The sequence below is a fragment of the Silene latifolia genome, chromosome 6 (assembly GCF_048544455.1).
Source record: "Silene latifolia isolate original U9 population chromosome 6, ASM4854445v1, whole genome shotgun sequence".
In the NCBI taxonomy this organism is placed as follows: Eukaryota; Viridiplantae; Streptophyta; class Magnoliopsida; order Caryophyllales; family Caryophyllaceae; genus Silene; species Silene latifolia.
In genome coordinates, this window is record NC_133531.1 from 9,267,190 (window position 1) to 9,294,617 (window position 27,428).

At 37.4% G+C, this 27,428-nt stretch overlaps 2 protein-coding genes across 2 annotated transcripts; both read right to left on the reverse strand.

Moving 5' to 3' along the window:
- Positions 1-3,079: 3,079 nt before the first annotated feature.
- On the reverse strand, positions 3,080-5,271 carry LOC141658557 (putative F-box protein At1g32420). Its single transcript, XM_074465488.1, has 2 exons — positions 5,157-5,271; positions 3,080-4,337 (listed from the first exon to the last, which is right to left on the reverse strand). Exons 1-2 carry the CDS (start codon positions 5,191-5,193, stop codon positions 3,178-3,180), a joined length of 1,197 nt encoding a protein of 398 aa, XP_074321589.1. The 5' UTR covers positions 5,194-5,271; the 3' UTR covers positions 3,080-3,177.
- Positions 5,272-9,618: 4,347 nt separating this feature from the next.
- On the reverse strand, positions 9,619-13,150 carry LOC141586250 (receptor homology region, transmembrane domain- and RING domain-containing protein 2-like). Its single transcript, XM_074407422.1, has 4 exons — positions 12,601-13,150; positions 11,700-11,933; positions 10,690-11,088; positions 9,619-10,602 (listed from the first exon to the last, which is right to left on the reverse strand). The coding sequence occupies exons 1-4, from the start codon at positions 12,752-12,754 to the stop codon at positions 10,109-10,111; spliced, it is 1,281 nt and encodes a 426-aa protein (XP_074263523.1). The 5' UTR covers positions 12,755-13,150; the 3' UTR covers positions 9,619-10,108.
- Positions 13,151-27,428: the final 14,278 nt, after the last annotated feature.

Sequence of the window (27,428 nt, forward strand, 5' to 3'; positions counted from 1 at the left end):
CTGTTCACATGATGGGGTGAGGGAGCCACCGAAATTTTTTGTTACCATATTATGTCTCCCACTAAATTAGTGGGAGACGGTCTCTCATGAGACCTACTGATGTTTTATATACATCTGGATATATAATCCTATTTGTCAAACTAGTAAGCTGGTTTACTTGTGTTGATTAGTTGGTTCCGATCTGAACCCCGCTTTGGAACGAAAATAGTATTTCTAGCACTAAAATTTAAGATTAAGTTTGTAAATTTCTGAAAATTTATCCTCTTTATAAGATCTTTAATTTGAAAAACAAAATAAATCTACCTAGTATAAAAGCTAGGTTCTTTGGAGAGTTCCTATTGGCTAATAGATTTTCAAAAAAAAAAATTCAAATGGTGGTCCCACATCAAAACATGGGTTTAGTGTTGATTTAATTGCAAAGTGTGTTAAATTGTCTACAACCCACCTTCAATCTTATGAATTTATTTCACTGAATAATTAATCTTTTCAAAACCAATGTTAAGAGTAGATAATTCTATATTAAAAATTATACGTTTATGTGGGATCTGATAAAAATGAGACTAAATATAATACTTCTACTATATTTATTAATTAATACATTATTAATATCATATCACTAATATTTAGTGTTAAATTGTTAATCTAATGAATAAAAATTACAACCAGTTCTCTACAAAAAATATACATTCATAAAAAACAAAAATATAATTAATTATTATTATAAAAAATGACATATGCTATATATTAAGATGATATCAATATTGAACAATGACATGAATGTCATTATTAGTCAAAAAATTTGAGATTTAAAACTGATGAAAAAAATGTGAAGATTTCTATTAACTCATTTAAATGATATGTAGTAAAAGAGTGTTATATATCCTCTATGTTGTCTAAATTATGTTGTCTAAGAGATTTAAGTAGAAGATATAGTACTCTAAATTATGAGCGGTTTTATTACGTATTTTTTCCCCGATAGTTTTTTTCACCATTTAATGGGAGTTATATATCTTCTATGTTGTCTAAATATCTCAATGACCAATAAAACGGGTAGGACGGGCCGGATCATACGGATTGGGTTTGGGTCAGTTCAAATACGGGTCGAAGGTGGGTTGTGTTAGGGTCAGAGAATCAGAGTACGGGTCAACAATTAATATCTAACACCTTTTTATAGATCGGAAAAATATTTTTTAAAAACTAAAGCATAAGAATCATATTAGTATTTTAATCATATTAAATGTTTACAATAATTATATTGAAAGAAATTTTAAAGTACTTAAACTAATACTTTTTTAATTATTTTTCAAATATAATATATAAATATTAATATTTTACTAAAAATCTTGATTTATCTTTGCTCAACGGTTTGACCTGTCCCTCTCTGGTTCCTCTTCGAGCTATAAATAGCCTCTATTTCCAGTGGCGGACGGGTGAGAGCCGGGTTTCAACCCTAAATAATTAAGGGGTTATTTCGGGTTCAGATCGAACGGGTTACGGTTTGAGATTTTTGGGTCTTGACCCTGAAAAAAACGGATGGGGTCGGGTCGGATTGAAATTTTGTTAAAATAATATGGATATGAATTGTACACATAACCAACTCTAATTTGTTGTGTTTTACATTTTATATAAGATAAGATTGACTTTCGGATGAGTTATTATCAATATACGGAGTATTAGTACCAAAAAAAAAAAAAACTCAATATACGGAGTATTAACTTGAAGATAATCATCTAACTACATAGTATAAAACAGCCCGTGAATTTCACGGGTTTTAAACTAGTAAAAAAATTAATTTCCGAACTCGTAATACTTCCAAAGCTTCTTCTGATTATACAAGTTTCAGTGAAAGTGACAAGGGTTTCGGTTGCATTTTGCTTTCTTTCCTTTGCAAGGAGTATTTTATAGTGGAAAATGACAAGAAAGTGCCAAGGTAAAGAAATTAATAGACTATACTATCAGTTCTATGATTTAGAATTCGAGTTCTGTACTACAATTTTCGAGTTTTGTTTTAAAGAACATGAGCGATGCTGTAAAGTTTCTGAACTCACACACTTAGCCCCAAAAAAAAAAACTTTTAATAAACTCAGAAAAATTACAGATAAGCTCGGATAAATGTATAGAATTGTACAATGATTATCATACAACTGGAGGTATATTAGTATTTGTGAGAGTAGAGGGTTAAATAATTTCAAAGTAGTGGAGTACAATATAAAGATATACGAAACGAATGAAAGTCTTGGTTAAACCGTCTTAACTTAAGACCTCTCACAATCTTCTATCATTTTACCTCTATTATAAGCTAGACTTTACAAGATTTCATAAGATGTCCGAACATCATGTATCATGAGAATGGGTCTTACAACTCAAACCAGGGGCGGCTATGACCAAGTGCGGGCTGAGCGCGTGAACTGGGCCTCCAAATTTTTGGGCCTCGTCTTCGTATAGATTATGGAAACATTAGTCATATATACATAATAATCTCCATGTATATTAACAGAAGTGTGATAGCGCATTGGTGAAAACATGTTTTAATTGCTCATGCCAACCGAGTTCAAGCCTTGCCATAACTATTTTTATTTATTTTATTTATTTTCTCAAATTTTGAGGGCCTCCGTTTTCATTTTGCACGGGGCCTCCGAATTATTCGAGACGCCCCTGACTCAAACAGTTGCTTTAGAAACAAATACGGGATGGACCTTTTATACCATAATGCTCACAAATCACAACAATAATACGCACCAAAAAAAAACAAATCACAACAATAATAACAACCTTACCTTGTTATAATTTAACTTTTCAATTGTTGGGCACAAGCATAAGAATCATAGTAAATAAAAAAAGTACGGCGTATAATTTATAATAATTCCCAACCTACAGTCCTCGCCATCTTCACTTGGGGTTAGTTGTACCCAGTTGTATGTTCTAGAACCCGAGCTATATAATAAAGTTTTCGAGTTTTGTTTTAAAGAAATCGAGCTATACTATAAAATTTCTGAACTCACTCCCTAAAACATAAAAAAAATTAACTTTAAGAAATCTCAAAAAAATTACACATAAGCTCGATAAGATATAACTTGGTTGTATAATGCTATTGTACCACTGGAGGTATGATGTTATTTGTGCTTGGGGTCGCTACTCGTCATATGCGTTCAAGACTTCATACATACCCGATTTTCTCTAGCTATTAGACTGACTTCCGTTTTCCATGATTCTAACCGGAGAAACTAAACTTCTGACATGACGAGTAATGTAGGATACCCAAGTCGGAGCTACTATGCCTCTAGGCTCTTTCAAGTTCATCTTCATCAACCTGAAGTCTGTACATCCCATGTCGTGACTAAAGACGTTTACGGAGTTTTCTACGTGCCCAAACAAGGCGCCATCATTCTCCGAGATAACAATAAACCGATAATGTTTGTACAGTGATGGGACTGAAAAATCGTACCTTTTTACCCATATGCCCTTGATTTTATCTTCCAGCACCCAGAGTCTGCCTTTCCATACATACCCTATTGTATGACTCATGCTTACAAGAGTTTCACTCAAAGAATCTACACTACAAATGTGTTTATAATAAATAACATCGCGTGGAGGGCCAGGTATCTTATGAAATTTTTCGGAGGCAAGATCAAACGAAACCACATTGGACCCATACGCGTCTATCCAAAACAGATTACCCTGGCATTCAGTAGTAGATTTAATTATATAAGGGGGGACATTCTTTATATCTCTCCATATGTTCGAACCAAGTGTGGTAATTGCACCCACAGTTTTTGACCCACCATTTAGTGTGGAGATCTCAAGAATCTTATACTCGTTGGTGGACGGTGAATAACCAAACAAGAACGATTCTAACTGAAACCAATTTTCAGGTTTAGGGAAATCAGAGACTTGAACTACCTCTCTTATATCTGGATTGAAAACACGAAAGCAATTTGATTCTTTTGAATAGACACACACTAAACCTCCACTTGATTGACACCTAAACCTACATGTACTCCAACATGTACTCGAGTACTCGAAGATCTTGGAGGTACTGACATGAGCTCCCGATTGTTCCAAAAAGTAACAATTTAGTTTCGTTCTACGACTTTTGATGCATTGTGCAGTAAAAAGAGAGCCAGGTGGTTTCTGAATTGCGCAAGTGAAATGCAGATTTACAAACTCAGGGTCTGTTACAAGGTTGTACCAAAACTTACTCGAGCTCCTCAGATGTTTGATTGAGCTGAAGGGTAGCGTCAGAGCAATTTTGTGCAGGATTTCACATGGAAGGCGATTAAAATACCCTCCAATCTTCTTCTTTCGCTTCTTTATTAAGCATGTCCGAGCTACTTCCGCTGATCATATGATGTTCAAGTACAAAAGATAAGTTAGACACTACAAGAATTCATGTTTCGGGCGACTTAAAATGCGACTGATGAAAATAGTTGCCAAATTGGTGACTGAAGACAGCCGCCAATTAGTATGACCAGAAAAATTACGAGACTAAAAGTGGATATTAATTACGTGAAACAATTAGTACCGATTCCCAAACCGCTCCACCCCTTTGGTTAGAGGGGTATTACTCTCGGGTTAAGGGGTAAACATGGCAAAATTGGTCTGTCTTGAATGACCCGACTAGTACCCGACACTCGAGCTCATGGCCCGAGTTTGACCCGAATCCGAATTAACATGATTCAAGATAATCCGACTTAAATGTTTAATGTTTTTTGGTGTAAACCATCCGGTTTAATCCAGATTCGAGCCGGGTATGACCATTAGGGCGGTAAAGCTTTCCCTCGTGAGTTTTAACACTGCTACGTTACCAGGCTCGAACACGAGACCTTTAGTTAAGCTAGAACAATCCCTTGCCAGTTGATCTAAGTGCTCATGGGATTATTATTAGTAAACAATGGGCACAATTTGATTTGATACACCATCCAGCGCAATCGGTAAATTAGGTTTGATTAAAATAGTCCTCACAAATCGTATTGTTGAATTATACACGTAGTCGACAAAATATATCTGTTTCATTATAACATCTATAAAAAATTACGAGCCTGGATACTAATTACGTATAGTGATTCATGTTTGTTGTTTCAAAGAATTAATCTTTCTCAAAAATACAATTGAATAGCTAATTAAAAATTAAGAAATTTTTGTATAGTTGAATTTACCTGAATTTGGGGCATGTTTTACCGGTATTGTCACCATGGAAGGCGTGCTTGTAGTTCCTGGATTATTAATTATTTCGAGTTCCCAACAATATTTCCTCACAATATACAATTTATAGCAAAGATGATGAGACAAGGGTTGCAGGTTATATAATCCGTTCCGTAATATGACTACTTTTTTTTTTTAATTTGTTGCTCTAGTTAGGGATAATGATCTATTTGTAGCTGTAAATATTTGGGTCGGGTTATATAGGTGCAATTCGGGTTTGGGTTAGATTCGGGTGTCTAGTCGAGTATGGGCCAGTCATCTGAATCGGTCAATTTTGTTAGGTTTACATAGAACCGGTGGAGTCAACAAAATAAATGTGTTTCATTATAACCATTTATACAATCGCGAAAGTGACAATTAGCCGTTTTACTTTGGTCAACTAAGAGATTAACCACCGTATTAAATGAAGGAGTTAACACTAAGACAAGGACCTAAATTATTACTTTTTTTTCAGATAAAGACCTCAACTATTATAATTTACAGTTAAGGACACATGACAATTTTTTTTTTTTTTTTTTTTTTTTTTTTGACAGCGGTAAAGAAAAGTCTGTTAACATCTCCGTTAGAATTGTGAAATTTATACTTTACTTGGCTCCTTACCTTACCCTTCTCTCTCAAGCACCCCATAACTTGACAGTAAACTTCTGATTTTTGCGAAATTCATCGCTTCTACAAGATCTTCGATTTGAAAAAAAAAAGCCAATAAAGGTACTATAAGCTAGACTTTACAATGATTTATACAGTACAATGTCAAGAGTCAAGACATCATCTATCATATGATGATACTGAAACCGTGTTTGGCACTCGATATTCTGGCATCGTCGCACAGGTATAAGACTTAGACAGTTCATTTGAGCCAGCATAATGAAGCTTTTCTTAAAAGCATGTTGTAACGGAGGCGTCCCGTTACCCAAACAGTTAATTGATAAGGCGATAAGAACAATAAATAACGAATGTAAATAAAGTTGACACAAATATTTACGTGGTTCACCAGTAAAATAACTGGCTACGTCCACCTTGCGAGGAGATCAAATTTCACTATGTGGAGAAAATAGTACAACAAAGAGACCAGACACACGCGCTCAATATGAGCCAAAAGTATACCCTATTCTACCAACAAATATAGTAGTCTCAAAGGAACAAAAGAGACTACCCCAATAAGACGAAGGACAAATAATCTTGAGGCCTACCAAGATCTGAACAAACTCCTCCGATCTTCAAAGACAGACGAACACCAATAATAGAGCCCGGAACAAACTGAGTTTTCTTCGTCAGAAGGAACCTCACAAATCGACCCTCTTTATTGTGCTCTCAAATCTCTCTCTTAATTAACCTAGAATAAAACTTAGGTCTTTATATATTTATTCCACCCAAGATAAAATATCTAGTCTAATTAAGAAATAAACTAATAGGAAATTAATCACTAATTTCCTAATACAAAGCTCATACCGACTACGGTCAACTACTTACCATACTAAATCCAAAGACGTAGAATACAAGCCCAAAGACTAAATAAGGCCAAAAAAAGTGCATGGGACCCACTAGCTTTTCAAGTGGCATCCAAAGACCTGACACTCATGCACAACCTCGCCATACATCAGTATCTTCCGCGACTCGCAAGAAAACAGTGCGAAACTCGTCTTCTTTTTTATTCTTGTCTTTGCTTAGTCCGTCTTCGACACAAATTCAAGGCATAAATTCCTAACAAATCTCCACCTTGACTTGAATTACCCAAAAACGAATCAAACCCAAATCAGCTTCAATAGAATCGATCCTCAAGTCACTATCTGTCCCAATAGTCTCCACTTTGACTTGAACACAACTCTCAAAACGGACAAATGAACCAAGTGTGCAACAAATGTGACCAATATACGAAGTACCCAATGTAGTAAGCTGAAAACTACCAATTGTACTAAGTACCCAACATATCTTCATACCAATAGGAAGGCCAAACGTAGCAAACTCCGAAGAAGACAAAAGCTACCAAATGCCAACACAAATATATGAGATATCAAATGTCACTATGATGGAACGGTGTACCAAAACAACACACACAAGACTCCAAACAAAATCTCCTCCAAAGTATCATGGCTAAATGTACCGTCGTACCAAACTGTCCCAAAAGAAACACAAACGCCACGAACAAAACAAATGTCTCACTTGAGTAAACTAGGTGTCATGACCACCACAAAAATGCCTACACCAAGGCAACAAAACTCAAGTCGAAACCAAAAACAAAAACAAACATTCTAAGTGAGCACAAATTACCTCCATCAAAGGTACAAATTGTTAGACTAGCTAGTCCAACCCAAAAGCTCCAAAGAATAAACTCCCGTCGAAGTTTCAAAATGACCCCTTACGAGGTCCCAAACGGCTCTCTTTCAAGAGCCACAACAGCTCCACCTGGAGCCCCAAACCGCCCCACCTCTTGGGGCGCAGACCGCCTCATTGAGGCGCAGAGACAAAAGTAGATAGCTTGTCTTGAGAACCCCGTAGCTTGACTGCACCGGAATAGACTCCACCCATCGTCAACACTACCATTCTCACTAAAGCTATCCAAACCCGAATTATCCAGAATATCACCAAATGACCCAAGTGACCCAAACTGGATGTGCTTCAAAGTATCATTCACATATCCAAGTTGCATATGCCCCAACTTAGACTCGAGAGAGACATAAGAATGATTACCCGATGCTCCAACAACAAGACAAAGTGCCTTGAAGGACATAAATAGTTCCTTCCTTAACACCCTCCAAGTAAATGAAGAACCCTTACCAACGCACAACGATCCACCATCACCTTGAAAGCTGTAGCCCTGATCAACTAACATTCCAAGTGAAACAAGATTTCTCTTCAAACGTGGAACATGCCTAACACCTTCTAGAAAGATAACAACACCATCACATGTCCTAACCCGAATAGTACCAACTCCAAGCACCTCACAGATAGACCCGTCACCCATGGCAACATTGACCCCATGTGAAGCTTCATAAGAAGTAAACCATTCCCTAGACGGACACATATGATAAACGCATCCCGTATCCAAAATCCAACTATCCGAAGAACGTGGAACAACATCAACAACGAGAGCATAATCTTCCTCAGAATCGTATTTAGCAACCTTTTGTGCAACAAAGAGAAACACCAGCTTCCTTCAACTTAGGACACTGATTTTTCCAATGACCGGGTTCCTTACAGTAATTGCAGACATTCTTACGAGGACCCTTAGACTTGGCTTTACCCTTACTAGAACCCTCCAAATTCACAACAAGCCCTACAGGACTACTGTCTACAACACCACCTGACGCTACTCGGCGCAAATCCCTAGTGTGAAGCGCTGACCTCACTTCCTCTAGGGTCAAAGAATCTTTACCAACAGCAAACGACTCCACAAAAGTCTCAAACGAATTTGGCAAAGAAACTAACAAAATCAAGGCAGCATCCTCATCATCTACCTTAACATCTAAATTACGTAAATCAAGTAATATAGAGTTAAGACGGTCTAGATGGTCCTTGAGAGACGTACCTTCTTGCATACGAAGACCAAACAAACGCTGCTTAAGAAGCAACTTGTTGGTTAGAGTCTTTGTCATATACAAAGATTCCAACTTCAACCACAAACCTATAGCAGTTTCCTCATCGGCAACCTCAACCATAACGTGATCACATAAACATAACAGAATTAAAGAATGAGCCTTCTCCTCCAAGACTACATCTGCATCTGTCTTTCTTTGTCTTGGCCGCATCGATTTAACTACCCGCTGAATTTGCCTTTGAGATAACGGACTGCACGCCTTCTTTGTCTAAGCAAAGCTCTCATCTTTAACTGCCACAGCCCAAAACTATTTCTCCCAGTGAACTTTTCAACATTCAAAACATTCGTAGCCGACATCTTTTCACCTGAAAATCAAGAAACCCAAATAACGCCTAAAAGACAACTAACGCGGAAGCAAATCCCAAATCAGAACCTTAGCTCTGGTGCCAATTGTTGTAACGGAGGCGTCCCGTTACCCAATCAGTTAATTGATAAGGCGATAAGAACAATAAATAACGAATGTAAATAAAGTTGACACAAATATTTACGTGGTTCACCAAGAAATAATAGCGCTACGTCCACCTTGCGAGGAGATCAAATTTCACTATGTGGAGAAAATAGTACAACAGTAGACCGGTACACACGCGCTCAATATGAGCCAAAAGTATACCCTATTCTACCAACAAATATAGTAGTCTCAAAGGAACAAAAGAGACTACCCCAATAAGACGAAGGACAAATAATCTTGAGGCCTACCAAGATCTGAACAAACTCCTCCGATCTTCAAAGACAGATTTAACACCAATAATAGAGCCGGAACAAACCGAGTTTTCTTCGTGGAAGGAACCTCACAAATCGACCCTCTTTATTGTGCTCTCAAATCTCTCTCTTAATTAACCTAGAATAAAACTTAGGTCTTTATATATTTATTCCACCCAAGATAAAATATCTAGTCTAATTAAGAAATAAACTAATAGGAAATTAATCACTAATTTCGTAATACAAAGCTCATACCGACTACGGTCAACTACTTACCATACTAAATCCAAAGACGTAGAATACAAGCCCAAAGACTAAATAAGGCTAAAAAAGTGCATGGGACCCACTAGCTTTTCAAGTGGCATCCAAAGACCTGACACTCATGCACAACCTCGCCATACATCAGTATCTTCCGCGACTCGCAAGAAAACAGTGCGAAACTCGTCTTCTTTTTTATTCTTGTCTTTGCTTAGTCCGTCTTCGACACAAATTCAAGGCATAAATTCCTAACAAAGCAGCATTCTGAAACTTAGAAAACTCGACTGTCCCAATTATTTCTAAGCAAGTCCGAGTAACATAGTATAGAAGCGCTTGATCTTCATAACCCGTTTGTCAATCACACCTTGGAAGCGAATATCCAGAAGCATACGGAGAGAAACTTGCTGGAGACTCGCTATAATGTAATGCATTTTGCTGTCTTAGAGAAGACCCGATATAACTTGATGAAGCATTTCTAGGGCTCGGATAATATGGAGACATGTATCTACTCGTATGTAAAGGTGACCTTTGGGACGACATGTATCTAAGATCCATTGAGGTTCGAGTTGCACTCATCGACTGAGAATGTATTTGAGGACTGATTGAAATGGAATGATGACGGGAAGTTGCGTGGGACCGTTGACTTGAAGATGCTATGTGTATTGCAGAGGACCGCGATCTAAATGAAGACAATGGTGAAGAAGCTACAGATGACGGGTTGGATAATAGTAACGGTGTGGATTCCGAAGGTGGAGGTTCGCCATTACTGGTCCGCGCATCACGTTTGCAAATCGGGCAGAATGTTCTCCATGTAGTCAGCCAAGAATCCACACAGAATGCATGAAATTCTGCCAGCGTTAAGTCCCGAGTAAGTGAATAGGCAACAAATACCATAAACATCGGAAACAACAGAGAAAGGTAAAGCTGTTACTTACTATGACGGCATGGCAGAATCCGAAGCCTGTCTCCAAAAATGTAATCCTCGAGGCAAATGGCACAAGTTGACGATGTACAATAGTCCTCAGTGACAGACGTGAATAATAAGCTTGGCATAGCTTTAACCAGACGACCACTCATTCCATGAAATTCTCGAGCTTGGGCTACAGAGATCTCGCGTCTTAGATAGTGCCGCTTAACAAAGAACCAAGTGGCCAGCAGTGCAGACATTGCCAGTATAGATATGAGAGAAATAGCCATTATGGACCATACTGAACTTTCATGGCTCGGGATTATCCATACTTCCAAATTTTGGCCGGCATAGAGCTTAAGGATTTCTCCTGTTGCTTTAGAAACAAATACGGCGTGGATCTTTATACCAGCTGAAATTCCTGCCACTGTATTTAAGATCAAGCAGACGCGTAAATGTGTAATTTAGCAACTACTGTATCAAAGAAGACAATGGGTGCACACCAAGGGAAACATAAGTACAGGACACACTGTAATTATGAAAAGCACGCGTCTTTTTTTCTATCTTAAAAGGCCAAACAAATTAATTTGAATTTCAGAAAAGCGGAAGTTCATCTCTGATAATTCATCCCTGACCATAACACACAGAAACGAGGAACAATTCCATTGAGAAGACATGTAAATCAAAATCGTACAGAGTACATAAAGGGTATAAGACCGAGACTGTCCATGTTTTTGTTTCCACATTCATATAAATTGCATACAGAGACAGTATTATGGCGGAAATATGGAATTTAGCAAAACGTTTCAGTAAACTGGTCGCGTTGGTTTTTTTTACTGTGACATAGCATTCATTTGATGAATAATCTTATAGTGGTTAGATGCATAATTTCTACTCAGGTCAATCCAACTGCAAGCGGCCAATTGAAGCGGAATCAAAGATTTAGTTTTTATACTAAACCAACTTCAACAACAAAATCAAGCATCGAACAGAGAGAAAAATCGAGCACATTAATAAGACAAAGGGATAGAACATTACTGGCAATCAAAGCACCGCCATCCACATTGTCGTAAATAATAGCAGCCTGAAATCCTGCCTTCTGCGCCGTCTTAATTTTTTCCTCGAAATTACACCCACCTCTTATCACTAATGCAAATCGATCAGAACAAGTACCACCCTGCTCAACTACCTTGTTTGTCAATGGAGAACATGCATCAGGAGGCTCGGCTATGTACAGTTTCCCGCATATCCCACCAGTTCTCACAGGTGGTGCTGGATTCATCAACCGAACATATAAAATCTTAGAACACACTACGACAATATAGCTTCACGGTCTAGCTGATTAGATCACATACCCTTATGGCTTACTGGTCAGAAACTGAACTTCATACAAAATTTCAATCTACAATGTTTACAACAATACTACTCCTTCTGTCCCAATCATTTGTTTACCTCCGATTAAAAATACCCTTCACAGAGAATTTAAAAAAAAAAAAAAAAAAAAAGGTAAATGATTGGGACAGAGGGGTAGAAGACATACACAAATTCTCATATGAAACGGTCTCTCAGGAAAATTATTGAGAAAACATATGTTCGGTCATATCTTACTCTGAGCTCGAATTCATGCTAAATTAATACAAACATAAAGTAATGAACTTTCATAGAGATTATCCCCAAATATGCACACTACAATACTATAATTGCTCAAAAAGTTACATAGGTTCAACTGTTCAACATCAAGCTCTAATCATAGATAGTTCAAATACAACAACAAATCAACGACATTACCCCAGTGCCTCAAGGACTCTCCAAATTGTGGGGTAATGGGGGTCGGATGTATATACCCTTACGGCCTTACCTATGTGCTAACAACACAAAAAGGTTGTTTCCGAATGAAAACTGTAGATTAACAAACAAAAATATGAGATATAGGACTTGCCAAAGTTAGCTTCAATATCTTCAAAAGAGTAAACAAAATCAGCACCCCTCAATTCCACAAAAGCATAGGAGAAGCTTATCATCATGATCAAACAAAACCCAATTGACAAAAAATTGCATACAATGCTATAATTGCTGAAATCTCCAATACCCATATCAGATTTCAATCAATCAAGTAAAACCCAAATTTTGATTTCTACTAATACAATTTTGCAAATTTTAAAACTCTAGAAAATCCCTAATTTAAATCAATGAAATTATGAAATTCTTATAATGGAAACATCAAATTCCATCTGCAAATTGAATATTAGTACATGAAAAATAAGAAAAATAAAGTATGAGTTTAGTGAAATTTTAGGAATTATATGTTGAATAATAATTGGATTTATCATTGTGAATTTCAGTTAATGATTGGATAATGAATGTGCCCAGAATTCCAATTCAGTTCAAGTTGTAGTTCCATTTTATTTGTTATCTTTCATAATCAACAATAAATCCCTTTTTTAAAAATTGGATTATTCTAGTGGGTGTCCTCATCAATAAGGGTCAGCTTTGATCTACCTGTAGATTCTGTACAATAAATAGGGATTTTTCTATGCATAAATGCATTATATTAGGCATATAAGATAGATATTGTTAGGCGTAGGATGCTTGTGGTTAGATCAAGTGGAGCTATATGGAGCAACGTTTTTATCATGTATACACAAGTTACATCACATAATGTTGTCATAATCTAGGTAGTACGGAATGTCCTCCTCATCAGCCGTCCCGTGTTTGATACCGTGTCTGATAAGATTATGGGGAGAAAATTGCATAAATGATTTGTCTTATTGATTTGTGATTCTAACTGAATACATGGGTGTATATATAATACACCTACTACCATAAACCCTAGACGATAGCCGCCATATCTTGTAACCCTAACGTAGTACGAACTTTACGATTGGAGAATTACAATGAAAACAAAGAAAAAATAAAATCTTCAATCTTCATCTTTTTCGATCTTCATCAATCATCTTCGTCTTCGAAAAGTGGTAAGATAAACGAGTATAAAGACACCGACACTTATCGAACACATGCCTAAACGTGTCAGATACCTATAACGAGGAAATGGGTTTTAGTCAACGGCGACACTTATCGAACACACAAAAACGTGATGTGTCATATACGATATTTACCATAAATAAATACGTGTTAGCAGTCATTCACATTAAAACAATCGGAGATAAACAATAACGAAAACCAATAGAACACTGTGACCGTTAAGTTGCGGGCCAATGACTAGTTTGGTAAAGGCTAGTTATATCATTATATAGTCCAACTTGTTTGTGCCTTAGTGCCTTCACAAGGTTAGTGTGACACACACAATCTACTTTTGTAGACTTTAATTTATGTAATATTTTCGCGAAACATGGACATTTTTATCTTAGTGATAGTTCTCTTGGTGTAAATACTATGCAATTCTAGCTACAAGTAACACAAGAAAGCTGATAAGAAAATTTCGGCATTTTTAGGAGATTTTTATGTGTTTAAATGGGTGAACACACCTAAGCTCCTATATATAAAAGGAAATTTTTTATTGGTTGCTTGATTTGAAGATTAAAAGAAACCCATGACTCCAACACTTATAATTTTACCAATTTACTTGAGCAAAACTTGATTGATATAAGATTAAGCAAACTTCATTTATAATTTATATTTATACTAAAGTTCACATATAAAGTCTAATTATGCTTATCATGTGTCATAAGGGTACATGTTAGAAAAACATATTTTAAAGTCTAATTTATATAATTTGATTTTTTTTTTTTCATAAAACGAAGAATATACCTCCATTCATATTTTGTTTAACGAAACAATTTTTCAGAAAATGTAAAAAAATTATCTACCTATATAGCATAACTTACATTTTGCTTGCATATTTTGAAATTAATTCGTGCAATTTTTTTTTTTGCACGAGACTAAAACTCTTAACTATGAAGACCAGAGTATGTTGGATTATATAACGATTTTATCCGAAACCAATCCAAAGGGAATAGTTGGGCGGACAAGGATAAATTGTGGAGTAGTTGTTGGGATGGACTCATGGACCGTACCTACTAGTTTTCGTGTATTGGGCTTGTCACAAAAATGGCCCCAAAGAGAACTGCTAAACAGTAGGCTTTGTTACATACACTTGTGATCAAGAGATCCGGCCCATACAAAATAAAAAGTCAATTCTTAGATTCGTCATTGTAAAAATAATATTTCGTTATCGTCGTCGTCGTCGTAACAATGATAATAATTTAAGAGGTAATTTAACTCAATAGTTTATGATTTCATTCATTTATTTATTGATTTGAAAAACAAAAGTTATCGGACCTATTAGGAATGAATCATGATAGAAATGGAGGGTTCTCGCCTTCTCGGTACTCTTGCCTAGTGCAATAAAGAACCGTCCCTTATTGCACTACATTTTATCAATAGGTATCGTATGGGCTCCATTATATAATGTCGATTTTTTATTAATCAGATTATATGATGAAATTATATTGTACACATATGACGTATGTGGTATAATTTTGAGTTTATAAATGTTTTATTATAGAATAACAGTTACTTTTGTTGCTGTCGTGGAACCATGAATACTTATAAATTACTACATGTCGTTATGACGGTATTTACTTCATAAATTCATAATTATTTTGTCTACGCTTTGTATCGTTAGTATTTAACCTTAGTTGGTACGATAAAGATTGAATTTCTTTTTTAAAAGGAATAGTGACTACTCAAAATAATGCACTTATATTTTTAAATAAACCAACCAATAACAAGGTAGATAAAAAGCAATTAAACGTCACAATTACTAATGACATAAACACACCAAATTTTCAACACTCATAGTGGAGAATAAAGTTATTAGGATTCATCATTAAAATTAAACATGCCAACCCCAACTTCCATGAACATGATTATTGAAGCAAAAAGTTGGAGCCAATTAAACTTGAAACTAGGGAACAACAATCTACAATTGTGTTAGCCTTCGTAGGGAATGGGAGCATAACAATTAAATTACTTGTGTTCTAAGATTGTTTCACTTAATCATTACCTAATCCTATAATTTAATCAAAAGTTATATACAATAAGATAGTCTTAGGCCATGTTCTTTCGACTCAAAAAGCTCAACTAAAATTAACTTAACTAAATGAACATGAGTTGAACTAACTAAAATGAGTAGACTACTTGAATGGAGTGAAATAATTTGAATGAGTGAAATAAATTTGAATGGTTCGAAATTTGATCAATTGAAATGAGTTGAGTACTTGAATGAAGCTGAATGAAGCTGAGCTGGACTGAATTGAAATGAGTTGAGTACTTGAATGAAGCTGAATGAAGCTGAATTGAAAAGGGAGCTGAGCGTAATTAAAATGAGTTGAGCGGTGTAAGACTACACATTAATTGTTAACGTTCATTTTATTATTAGTAAATGAGAAATTTAACATATAAAAATATTGTTATATACAAATATAAAACAGTTTTACACATAATTATTGCTATTTAACTTCTCCGTTTTATATATTACGGGGTTTTTGTTTTTTCGAAAAAATTGGACTAGGGAATTTTTTTTCATGTTTTTCTTTTCCTCCCAACATCTTTTTGCGAACATTCATGGAAAAGACAACATTTTTTGTTGCATGGGACAAGAAATCAAGAATGACACCTAAAGAAAGGTCAAAGACTACAATCCTCAAAACAAAGGACATAGTGTTTGCATAAAGCGTGATTAATTGATTGTACACAATAAATAAAGATGCTTAATAAATAAGATAAAAATCCAGCTCTATCAATGTCTTGATTCCATTGAACCTTGAAATATCAACTGTTGGGAAAGTAACCCCAACATTGATATATCTTAAGTTATTCTATTGAGCATTAAGAGTCATAAGTTGTTTTATGTTACTAGTATTTACACCTTTAATGTTAGATGTTATAAGATGTAAATAGTAGGAGTTAGTAGTTAGGTATTAAGACTCTTAATGTTACTAGATAAGTTAGGACTTAGGACCTTATATAAATAAGGATCTTAGTCATTGTTGGAAAAAGAGTGTGTGCTTAATATCTCGAGTTAAGCATAGATTGAAATCTTACTTTAGTTCTTTAAGTGTTGGAGGATTTATTGTATTATTGTTAAGGTTGAAGAATAATAATACAAGGTTGGGTTGTGGTTAAGTCCATAACAAAAATATTGTGTGTCTTTGCATTTTATATAATTTGTACCAAAAACCCCAACATCAACAAGAAGATCCCATAAATTTTTTTTTTTTTTTTTTTTTTTTTTTTTTTTTTTTGGCAACGATAAAGAAAGGTTCCTTACATAGTGCGTAGCCGACTCTCTGAGCCAGACTTTATTATTACATTATTGGAAACAGAAATTAAACTAAAAATGGGGTTAGCAAAAAGAAAAGGCTTCTTGAGGGGACGATCTGAGTAAGCCAAATGAGCGAAATCTTCTTTTCTCTTCTTTGTCAGTTGAGCTTCGGAGGAGTACCTGCAACAAGACACACTTACGCCTCGAGGACGTAGAGATTTACGGGAGAAAGACCTACTTGTAGAGCAAGTAGGTACATTGTGTCTCGGAGATTCATCCCCTTGGCTATGATTCTTCTTGAAGTTGAACGTTCTCTTCGTCTCACTCACTTGACGATTAGAAGGATACTTGCAAAAACTACCTGAGGGGCTCCTGCAAAGCCTACGCGTAGGAGAGGAACGCGACAGTTTACCAAACAATGGAAACTTGCACTTCTTACGTCGAGCTGAAAAAAGGAATGACTCATGTTCACTTGGATTTTTATGGGCTTGGAAGCAAATAGAGGTGTTGGTCTTGTCTTCTACCAAAGAAACAGGTAAGCAGGAATTAAGGGCGACAACCGTATGGTCTCCTTGGAGGATTTGAGTACTAGAAAAAGAAAAGTTGTCACAAATAGAGAAGGAGCTCGAGTTAACACCACCAATAGAGGACTCCCTCGAATTAGAACCATGAATCCCATTGATGACTCCTGAACAAGAAATCGTGTCTTCAATTACCGTGTCTTCATTTACCACCACTGTCTTCAGTTTCCGCTTTTTAGAGTGTCTCCTCCTCTTCTTTCTCTTATAATGATCTCTTGTAATTCCTCCCTCCTCTGTGACCTTGATATTAAGGATCCGAACTGTCATAGTAGACAAGTCTCTTTTATTGTAAAAGCTCACCTTACTACCTTGAAGCATTTTTTGATAAGCTTGTTCGGAGATCCTTAGCCTTGAATTTCCTCCACCCTTTCTTGAGAACTCATGAACCGAATTTTTTGGAATATACTCATTATCACCCATTTGAGAGTCTTTGTGATTGTGTTCCATCTCAAAATTAGGAGAAGAATTTTCTTCGATATTTATAGGAATACCATCATCCAAATTACAGGTATCCATGACAGTGGAGTCAGAGAGTGGAGTAACGCAAGAGCCACAAGAAGAGACCCCATTATCGTTAACTATTGAGGCGTCCCCGGTATTATCATCAGGTATAGGTCTTTTACTTTCCCTAGCTACCACCTCACATGACAACTCGTCCTCAATACTTCTCTTACCGTTATGATTAATAGCCCGTAGATTCTTGACAACATTTAGTTCTCTAAGGATATCTTTATTCTTAGGTTCAAGCACTGACGCAGTTTCAAGATCCGTTTGTGCTTCCATGAGCATATTAGTCTTCATACAAGCTATAGCTCGACGAAAAAGAGCCTTAGCATTTTTAGGGAAGGACGACAAAACCAAAGAGCTGAAGTTTATGGCCGCCTCATACTCATGGAGCTTATTAGCGCAAGCCGCTAGATTCAAATTTAAAGATATTGCTAATTGCAATACAGATTCAGCGTCATAGTCCTCCATTGATTCCAAAACCAAGCATAAAAGCCGACATGCCATTTCATAGCAGCCGCCAGCAGAGTCAAACATATTTTGCTTAAAGAAATCGTTACCCCTCTCCTTAAGAAATTTAACCTTAATCAAATGGGATCCTTCCATTGGTAAAAAAGAACTAAATAGTGACCAATCATCCTCCTTGAACTCACCATTTCCATGTGCAATAACAAAGTGTTTTAGAAAAATTGCATTAATAGAAACGGCAGCCATAACTTTTCACAAAACAACCCCAACTTGAAAAACTATGATAGACCACCTTTAAGAGGTTATTAAAAATAGCAATACTCTTCTCAGAGTAGATTATTTTGAGATTAGAGAAACGGAAATAAAACTTATAAACAGAAAAGACAAGAAAACGTCAAGACACAAGACAGACAAGGGCTTTTGGAAAACCACCGCACCTGACCCGAACCATCACCACCGATAATTCCATCCCAAGCCCACCCAACTCCCACTCCTCTAGTAATTAAAAAGCCAAACTACCGAACAAATTCCCACACCCAAACTACCAGCAATAAACCGCCCAAAGAAAGCTTCGACACCAACCTCGGACAAGAAACCGTCGCAAGAACAAGCAAACTCCGCCATCGAAAAAACAACAGCCACCTCCGACTACCAAAATGAAAACAGGAATGACGGCAAAAATGGCAAAACAGAAATCACACCAAACCTCATAAAGATCCAACAATGAGCAAAACCAAGACCTAAAACAGATCAAAAGAAGCTAAGAGACAGCGCAAAACCAGTGAGAAACACGAGAGGTAAAGGAGGAAGAGGCAATGATCGAGAACAAAACATACATCCTCTTCTTCAAAAATCAGAAAACCATGACAACTCCTTAAAAAACAAAAGAACCTGCTTATGCCAAAAAGCTTCATCCCGAGAAAGCCAGCAACCACAGTCAAGGTCGAAAAAGCATCTCCGGCGAAGGGGGCAAAGGAGAACAGCTAAAGGGTAGTGGGTGTAGAAAATTGGTATTCGAGATTAATTAGAGGAGAGGGAGAAATCGCCGGAGACAGAGCACTGAAAGCGGCCCCATCTCCGGCGATAGTGTGCGACTCAAGAGGGACGGTGGGCGGAGGGGAGCGCGGCAGTTTCAGTGACGGGTTTTTAGGGTTTTTGATTTGGGGGTTTTTTAGCTTTTTCTCTCTCTTTTCTCTCTCTACGGGTTTTTAGTTATACTTTAGTTAGTGATATTAAGATCCCATAAATTGAAACGTAAAAACTTAAATAAAACTAGTTACGGAGTATTTGTAAAAGAAACGGGTCAACTAGATTGATAAGATAAAATGCAAAATTTCTATCTATATGAGCTAGTATTTGACCAATTTCTAGGAAGTAACCGATGTTCAGTCGTATTATACGGAGTATAAGACTAATCGTTGGCGGAAAACCGAAGTAAGAAAATGTGTAATTGGCACAACATTGAATTGTAATTGGCGTACCTAGCACGGACAATATAGTGGTCACAAGATGTAATAAGAACTCACATGGAAGCTCACCTAAGTTGCTCTTATGTTCCCAAGTAAATTATTTATACGAATTCTTTGAATACGTGTAATACTATACTCCTTACAATACTACAAGCTTTGCTCATTATTCTAATACGTGTATGTTGTTTGGTAGTAGACCAGTATCTACCCCTTGAATGCGTATAAATTAATTTGAAATATGGGTTCCGATTCTTTTCGATAATAAATAAATAATTAAAATGAATAAGGTAGTATATTAATGGGAAATGATAAAAATAATTCACTGGGTTGTATTTAAACATTTAATACTCTTCTATATTTGACATTAATTTAGAAATTAAAGAATAAATTACACATAAATCAATACAATTAATGTAATTATTTATTTTCTCTTTTAGTTGCTTAAATACAACTCACTGAGTTGTATTTATTATAACCCATAATTAATTGCCTTAATTATTTAGCGAGTCTTCTCACAAAGTTGCTTTATCTGGTACAATTATTTATGGGTTTTGATATATACAACCCAATGGGTAGTATTTAAGGAACTAAATATGGAAAGAAATTCTTAAGATATGCATTAACTGCATTGGGTTGTGCATAAATTAGTCTTGAATTCCTAACTTAATACCAAATATGGAAGATATTAAATGCTTAAATACAACCCAGTGGGTTGTATATATCAAACCCTTATTTATTTACCGTAATTAAAAGTACTTATAATAAATAAATAAAAAAGGTAAATAAATAATTGGGACCAATAAAGTAGTTAACTTATTTATTGCATACAGATATTGCAAATAGAAATAAAGAGGTAAAGCCGTAGAGGTACATGATATTAAGGAAAATGAAAGTTATAATGAAATTCAGTACCATGCAGATAGAATTTTTTTTCTGATAAATAATTTGATTATATCTTCATCAAAGTTTTTGGTGGATATATATATAGAAAATTAAACATTGAAATGATTCTTTTCGGATGCGTATAAATTAATTTTCAATATGGGTTCGGATTCTTTTCGGAAATAAATAATTAGAACGAATGAATGAAGTAGTATAAATTAATTGCCTCAATTATTTTGTGAGCCTTCTGACAAAGTTACTTTATCTGATATAACTATTTATTTACCGTAAGTCGGTAATTTAAAATATTTCTTATATATAAATAAAAAAAAAAGATAAATAAATAATTGGGACGAATGAAGTAGTTAACTTACTCTATTGCATAAAGATATTGCAAATGGAAATGAAGAGGTAGAGGTGTAATGGTGTATAATATTAAGGAAAATAAAAGTTTTAATGAAATTCAGTACCATGCAGGTAACTTTTTTTTTTTTTTTTCCCGATATATATCTCCATCAAAAGTTTTTGTGGGCATATATGGAAAACTAGATATTGAAATGATTAAAGGTTTTAAGCACCAAAACAAGTGCCCTTGATAAATTGACTTGTGGATGGAGATATGTCAAGGTTACAAATGTGGCCAGTTTCTTAATTGAACAGCGACTTGAAATTGTCACTACATGAATAATTGTTTTGTAATGTTTGGGTACTATACCCCATTATATATATTAGTAAATATTATTAGAAGATTGTATGTATCTTTATATTTACCATGTATTTCCTTAGTTAGGATACTAACTTAATTAGAGAGATTCTCTCCATGTAATTAGGTAACCTCTTGTACATGTTTACCTATTTAACCATCAATGATATGAAACCCTAATCAAGGATTCATACACTTTCATGGTATCAGTAACCAGGTCTCATCCTTTGTGATTTTTGCCCACGGCCACACAAAGCGACACCTCTCAAATCCGGACTAGCCTCACGCCAAAATGCCCGGAGAAGAGAAATCTGAAAACCAAAAGTCCTCCCTTCACCCCGTCTACACGGTTACCAACATCCAGAATAAGGTCCGTGTCCTCGACGGCGTCAAAGTCTCCTACTCGTTGTGGGTAGACTTATTCACCCTTCATGCTCGCGGCTACAAGGTTCTGCATCACATTGACGGTACCGCTCCTCCGGCTAAGTCGGACTCGTTGTATGACTCTTGGACGGAGGTTGACGCCATTGTTCTACAATGGATATATGGCACATTGTCAGACGATCTTCTTCCCCGTGTTCTCAAGCGTGACTCCACAGCTCGTGAAGCATGGACTCGAGTCGAGAATATCTTTCTCAACAACAAGGGCGCCCGCGCTGCTAGCCTCGAACATGAATTCGTCAATATCAAACTCGGTAAATTTCCTAATTTCGATTCTTATTGTCAACGACTTAAGGACTTATCTGTTGCTATGTCTGATGTCGGTTGCGCCGTCACGGATCAACGATTGGTCTTGCAATTGGTACGCGGTCTCCCCAAGGAGTATGATACTGTTGCAGCCTATATAAACCAATCGCTGCCCAATTTCGAAACCGCAAGGAGTATGATCGAGCTTGAAAACCACCGCCAGGACAGCCGTGAAGAACCCGCGGCCCTGGTCGTTCCAAATTCCCCCCCTGCCGACACTCGCACCTGGGAAGATGCACCCAAGTCCGGCCAGAATCGCAATACCCGCAACAATGGTAAACGCGGTCACAAATCTGGTGGTCACAAGGGTGGGGGAAATCGAAATTCCACAACCCAGGCCTCGTTTTCTGCCTCGCCTCAGATGTGGGGCCCCATGCCGGGGTGGCCACCTTCGTGGACCCCCCCCCCCCCCGTGTCCCTACCCCACCTATCCCGGGTGGACACCACAGTGGCCGATGCCACAAGCTCCTGTTTTTCGCCCTCCATCTCGCAACAATGCAAACAGAAATGGCAGTGCTGCTAATTATGGTCAGGCGCATGTTGCAGCTACTGATGACGGTGCTCAAATGACGGATATGGGACAAGCTTTCAATGCCTTAACTATGCAGCCCTACAATTCGTTTTACATGGACACCGGCGCATCGTCTCACCTTAGCGCGGATTGTGTATGATACATTCCCTCTTACTTTTAGCACGATTAAATCTATTTACGTCGGGAATGGTGCTAGTATTCCAGTACACGGTTCCGGACAGACCACCATTGACACACCTAACCGGTCGCTTCGCCTTACAAATGTCTTATACACTCCCCAAATTATCAAAAATCTTATATCCGTAAGACAATTTACCAAAGACAATAACGTATCCGTTGAATTTGATCCTCGTGGTTTTTCTGTGAAGGATTTAGCGAATGGGAATCTGATTCTGAGGAGCAATAGTGACGGTGATCTTTACCCCGTGTCCGCCGTGTCCACTGCGTCCCAACAACCCAAGTCCAGCCACACTTTGCTTGCTTTTTCACCCGATGTCTGGCATACTCGCCTAGGCCATCCGGGTTCGTCTATTTTAAATTTGCTTCAATCTCGTTCTCATATTGATTGTATTCGAAAAACAAATTCTTCCTTATGTCATTCATGTCAAATAAGCAAACACAAGCGTTTACCGTTTCATGATTCATTGTCTAACACTCTTGCGCCTTTTGATATTATACACAGTGATTTATGGACATCCCCAGTTAAAAGCAAAGCAGGCTATAAATATTACTTAATTTTAATCGATAATTTCACACAGTTTGTTTGGGTATATCCGCTAAAATTCAAATCCGAAACGTTCTCCAAATTCATCAATTTTCGGAATTATGTAAAGACCCAATTCAATTGTCAAATTAAAACTTTCCAATGTGACTTAGGCCGAGAATTTGATAATAATGATTTTAAGAAATTCGGTGACCAACATGGCCTAGTTTTCCGTTTCTCATGCCCCCAAACATCCTCCCAAAATGGTAAGGCCGAGCGTATGATCCGACGTATTAATGAAATTGTCTTAGCATTGCTACATCACGCTTCTATTCCTCTTATTTATTGGGTTGATGCTCTACATACTGCTGTCCACTTACACAATATTTTACCAACCAAAATCCTTCATTTCCGCTCACCCACTTCCGCCCTTTTTCACAAACATCCCTCCTATTCCCATCTTCGCGTTTTTGGTTGCGTATGTTACCCAAATCTCACAGCCAAGTCACCCCATAAACTCGCCACACGCTCCACAAAATGTGTCTTCCTCGGCTATCCTCAAGAATTCCGGGGTTACAAATGTCTTGACCTATCTAGTGGTAAGCTCATTATTTCCCGTCATGTTACTTTCGATGAGTCGGTTTTTCCCTTCGCTACATCACCGTCACCAAACCCGGATCACACCCGTAACCAAACCAATGGCCAGCTCACCCCGACCCTTATCGAAGCCTTCCTTCAACCCATCACCCACCATCCACCTGACCAACCCGTGTCCCCACGAACTCCAACCCCTGCCCCTCCACCTGACACACCTCCCCACTCCCCACCCACCACCAACGAACCTCCCTCCAGCCCAGCCACGTCCACAGTAACCCGACCCACAACAACTTCTACCCCTGCCCCTAATCCTACCCCTACTACCCCGCATACCCCTGCCACCTCACATGCTTCAAATTATTACCACCACTCCCCTGACCCACCTCCTGCCACCCATCGTGACCACCGTATGACGACCCGAGCCATGAACGGGATCTTCAAACCTCGTGCCCTCGCTGCCACCTCTAACCAAACCCTCTCCCCACTGCCCAAAAACCCACGGGATGCCCTCCGGGACCCTCACTGGAATACCGCCATGAATGACGAATATCGTGCTCTTATTAATAACCAAACATGGGAACTCGTGCCTCGTCCATCTCATGCTCCCGTCATTCGTTGTATGTGGCTCTATCGTCACAAGTTTAAATCCGATGGCACTCTTCAACGCTACAAAGCCAGACTCGTAGTTAATGGTAAATGTCAACAAGTAGGCATTGATTGTAATGAAACATTTAGCCCGGTAGTTAAGCCAACGACTATTCGAACTGTTCTCGTCTTGCATCTCACGCTCTTGGCCTATACACCAGTTAGATGTCAAGAATGCCTTTCTTCATGGGGATCTTGCCGAAACGGTTTATATGCATCAACCCCCTGGTTTTGTGAACCCGACTACACCGAATTATGTTTGTCGCCTCCGCAAGTCTCTATACGGTCTTAAGCAAGCTCCCCGAGCTTGGTATCAACGGTTTGCGACTTTTATTGTCTCCAAAGGGTTCACGAGTAGCATTTGCGACCCCTCATTGTTCATCTATAAAAACGGCTCACACACGGCCTACATGCTACTATATGTTGACGATATTGTTTTGACGGCTTCTAGCACTTCCTTGCTTCGTCGAATTATTTCTGATTTGTCACAGGAATTTGCTATGAGTGACCTCGGTAAGCTTCATCATTTCCTTGGGATTCAAGTGACACGATCCTCTAACGGCTTATTTCTATCTCAAAGTCAGTATGCCCGTGAACTTCTTGATCGTGCATCAATGGCCTCATGCAATCCCGTAATGACCCCTGTTGAAGCTGGGTCAAAGTTAAGCTCCACGGCTGGCCCTTTAATTGCCGATTCTACCTTATATCGGAGTTTAGCTGGAGCACTACAGTACCTCACGATTACCCGACCTGATATCACCTATGCGGTTCAACAGGTTTGTCTTTTTATGCACTCCCCACGTGAGCCTCATTTTCAATTCTTAAAACGCATACTGCGTTATATTAAAGGGACTCTCGAACTCGGCATTACATTTACCAAATCAGCCGCCACTTCCTTGACTGCTTACTCTGATGCTGATTGGGGTGGGTGTCCCGACTCACGCCGTTCTACTTCCGGGTACTGTGTTTTCCTTGGGGATAACTTGGTGTCTTGGTCTTCCAAGCGTCAGGCTACCGTTTCTAAATCTAGTGCGGAAGCAGAATATAGGGGTGTTGCGAATGCGATTTCAAACAAGTCATTTGGCTACGTAATTTCTTGTTTGAACTTCATGTCCCTATTTCCTCGCCTAGTATTGTTTATTGTGATAATGTATCCGCTGTCTATCTGTCTGGCAACCCGGTTCAACATCAGCGAACTAAGCATATCGAGATTGACATTCACTTTGTTCGCGATCAAGTCCGCCTTGGGAAAGTTAAGGTACTCCACGTCCCAGCTGAGTACCAATATGCGGATATTTTCACCAAAGGTCTTCCCAAGCCGCTTTTCACGCGCTTTCGGTCCAGCCTAAGCGTTCGCTGTCCTCCCGCTTCGACTGCGGGGGTGTATTAGTAAATATTATTAGAAGATTGTATGTATCTTTATATTTACCATGTATTTCCTTAGTTAGGATACTAACTTAATTAGAGAGATTCTCTCCATGTAATTAGGTAACCTCTTGTACATGTTTACCTATTTAACCATCAATGATATGAAACCCTAATCAAGGATTCATACACTTTCAATATATTCTAATAATGCTGAGTAATACATACGGAGTATGAAACAATAATGTTACGACAATGGTTATCAGAATCCTTATTCAATCCTAATAATTTTACGATCTTATTATTAATCGATCCTGATCTTACTATGAACATTTTTAAGACATCCATGCATTATGCATTGAGTTTTCTCATATACTCCTATATTCTTACCTTCCAAAAACAGTAACTTCTAAAGTTAGTAACCAAGTAGTACAGAGTAAAATACTAGTCCAAATAACAACAATAAACAAGACAAATAATAAACACGAGACGGGTCTGGCCTTACCCGCGGTGGAGGAGAGAAGTCTAACTCACAAGCCCAAGAATGCTCTTATCTCCCAAAACCAATTGGCAATGGGAGAAACACCCCTAGGCCTTATAAGATAGACAATCTCTCTCTTTTTCACCGATGTGGGACTCACAAGTGGATTTATACTCCAACAACAAAATCTAAGGACAATGATGATAGTAATGATATATTGATATTTTGCCCGCCGATTCAATTTACATGAATGGAGTTGGTCTCTGTTCAAACGGACTATTTTGGTCTGAAACAATAAGACAGAGTTTTGAGATCATTTTACGGCAAAAATGTCACTATTCTTTAAAAACAAGTGATCATAAGTTGTAACAGTAATAACCGTGTCACTGTGGTTACATATAACCATAAAATGGTAACAAAATTTCTTTTTATTTGTTTGGCTGTCTAAATCAAGAAATTACATAATGTGAATGAATTCTTCTCGATCAAGCGAATAAATTAATAACCATGAATTCATGAAATAGTAAAATTCAAATTTAGATTTATTACACAATTTTAATACAAAAGTATTTTCAAATTACATCATATGGCACATCTAAGCAACTTTTTGCATGTACCCTAATTTTCAATGACAATATGTCAATATAGACATATTCACATATATTACCTCAAATCCAATCCAAACTACATACCCACTTGCTTTTAGGTGGTCTTCGAAGCGACACTTTGACCGCGTTTTTCTTCCTTTGTATATAATTTTTTTTTTTTTTTTTGCAAAAATTACAATTTATAAAAGATATTTTC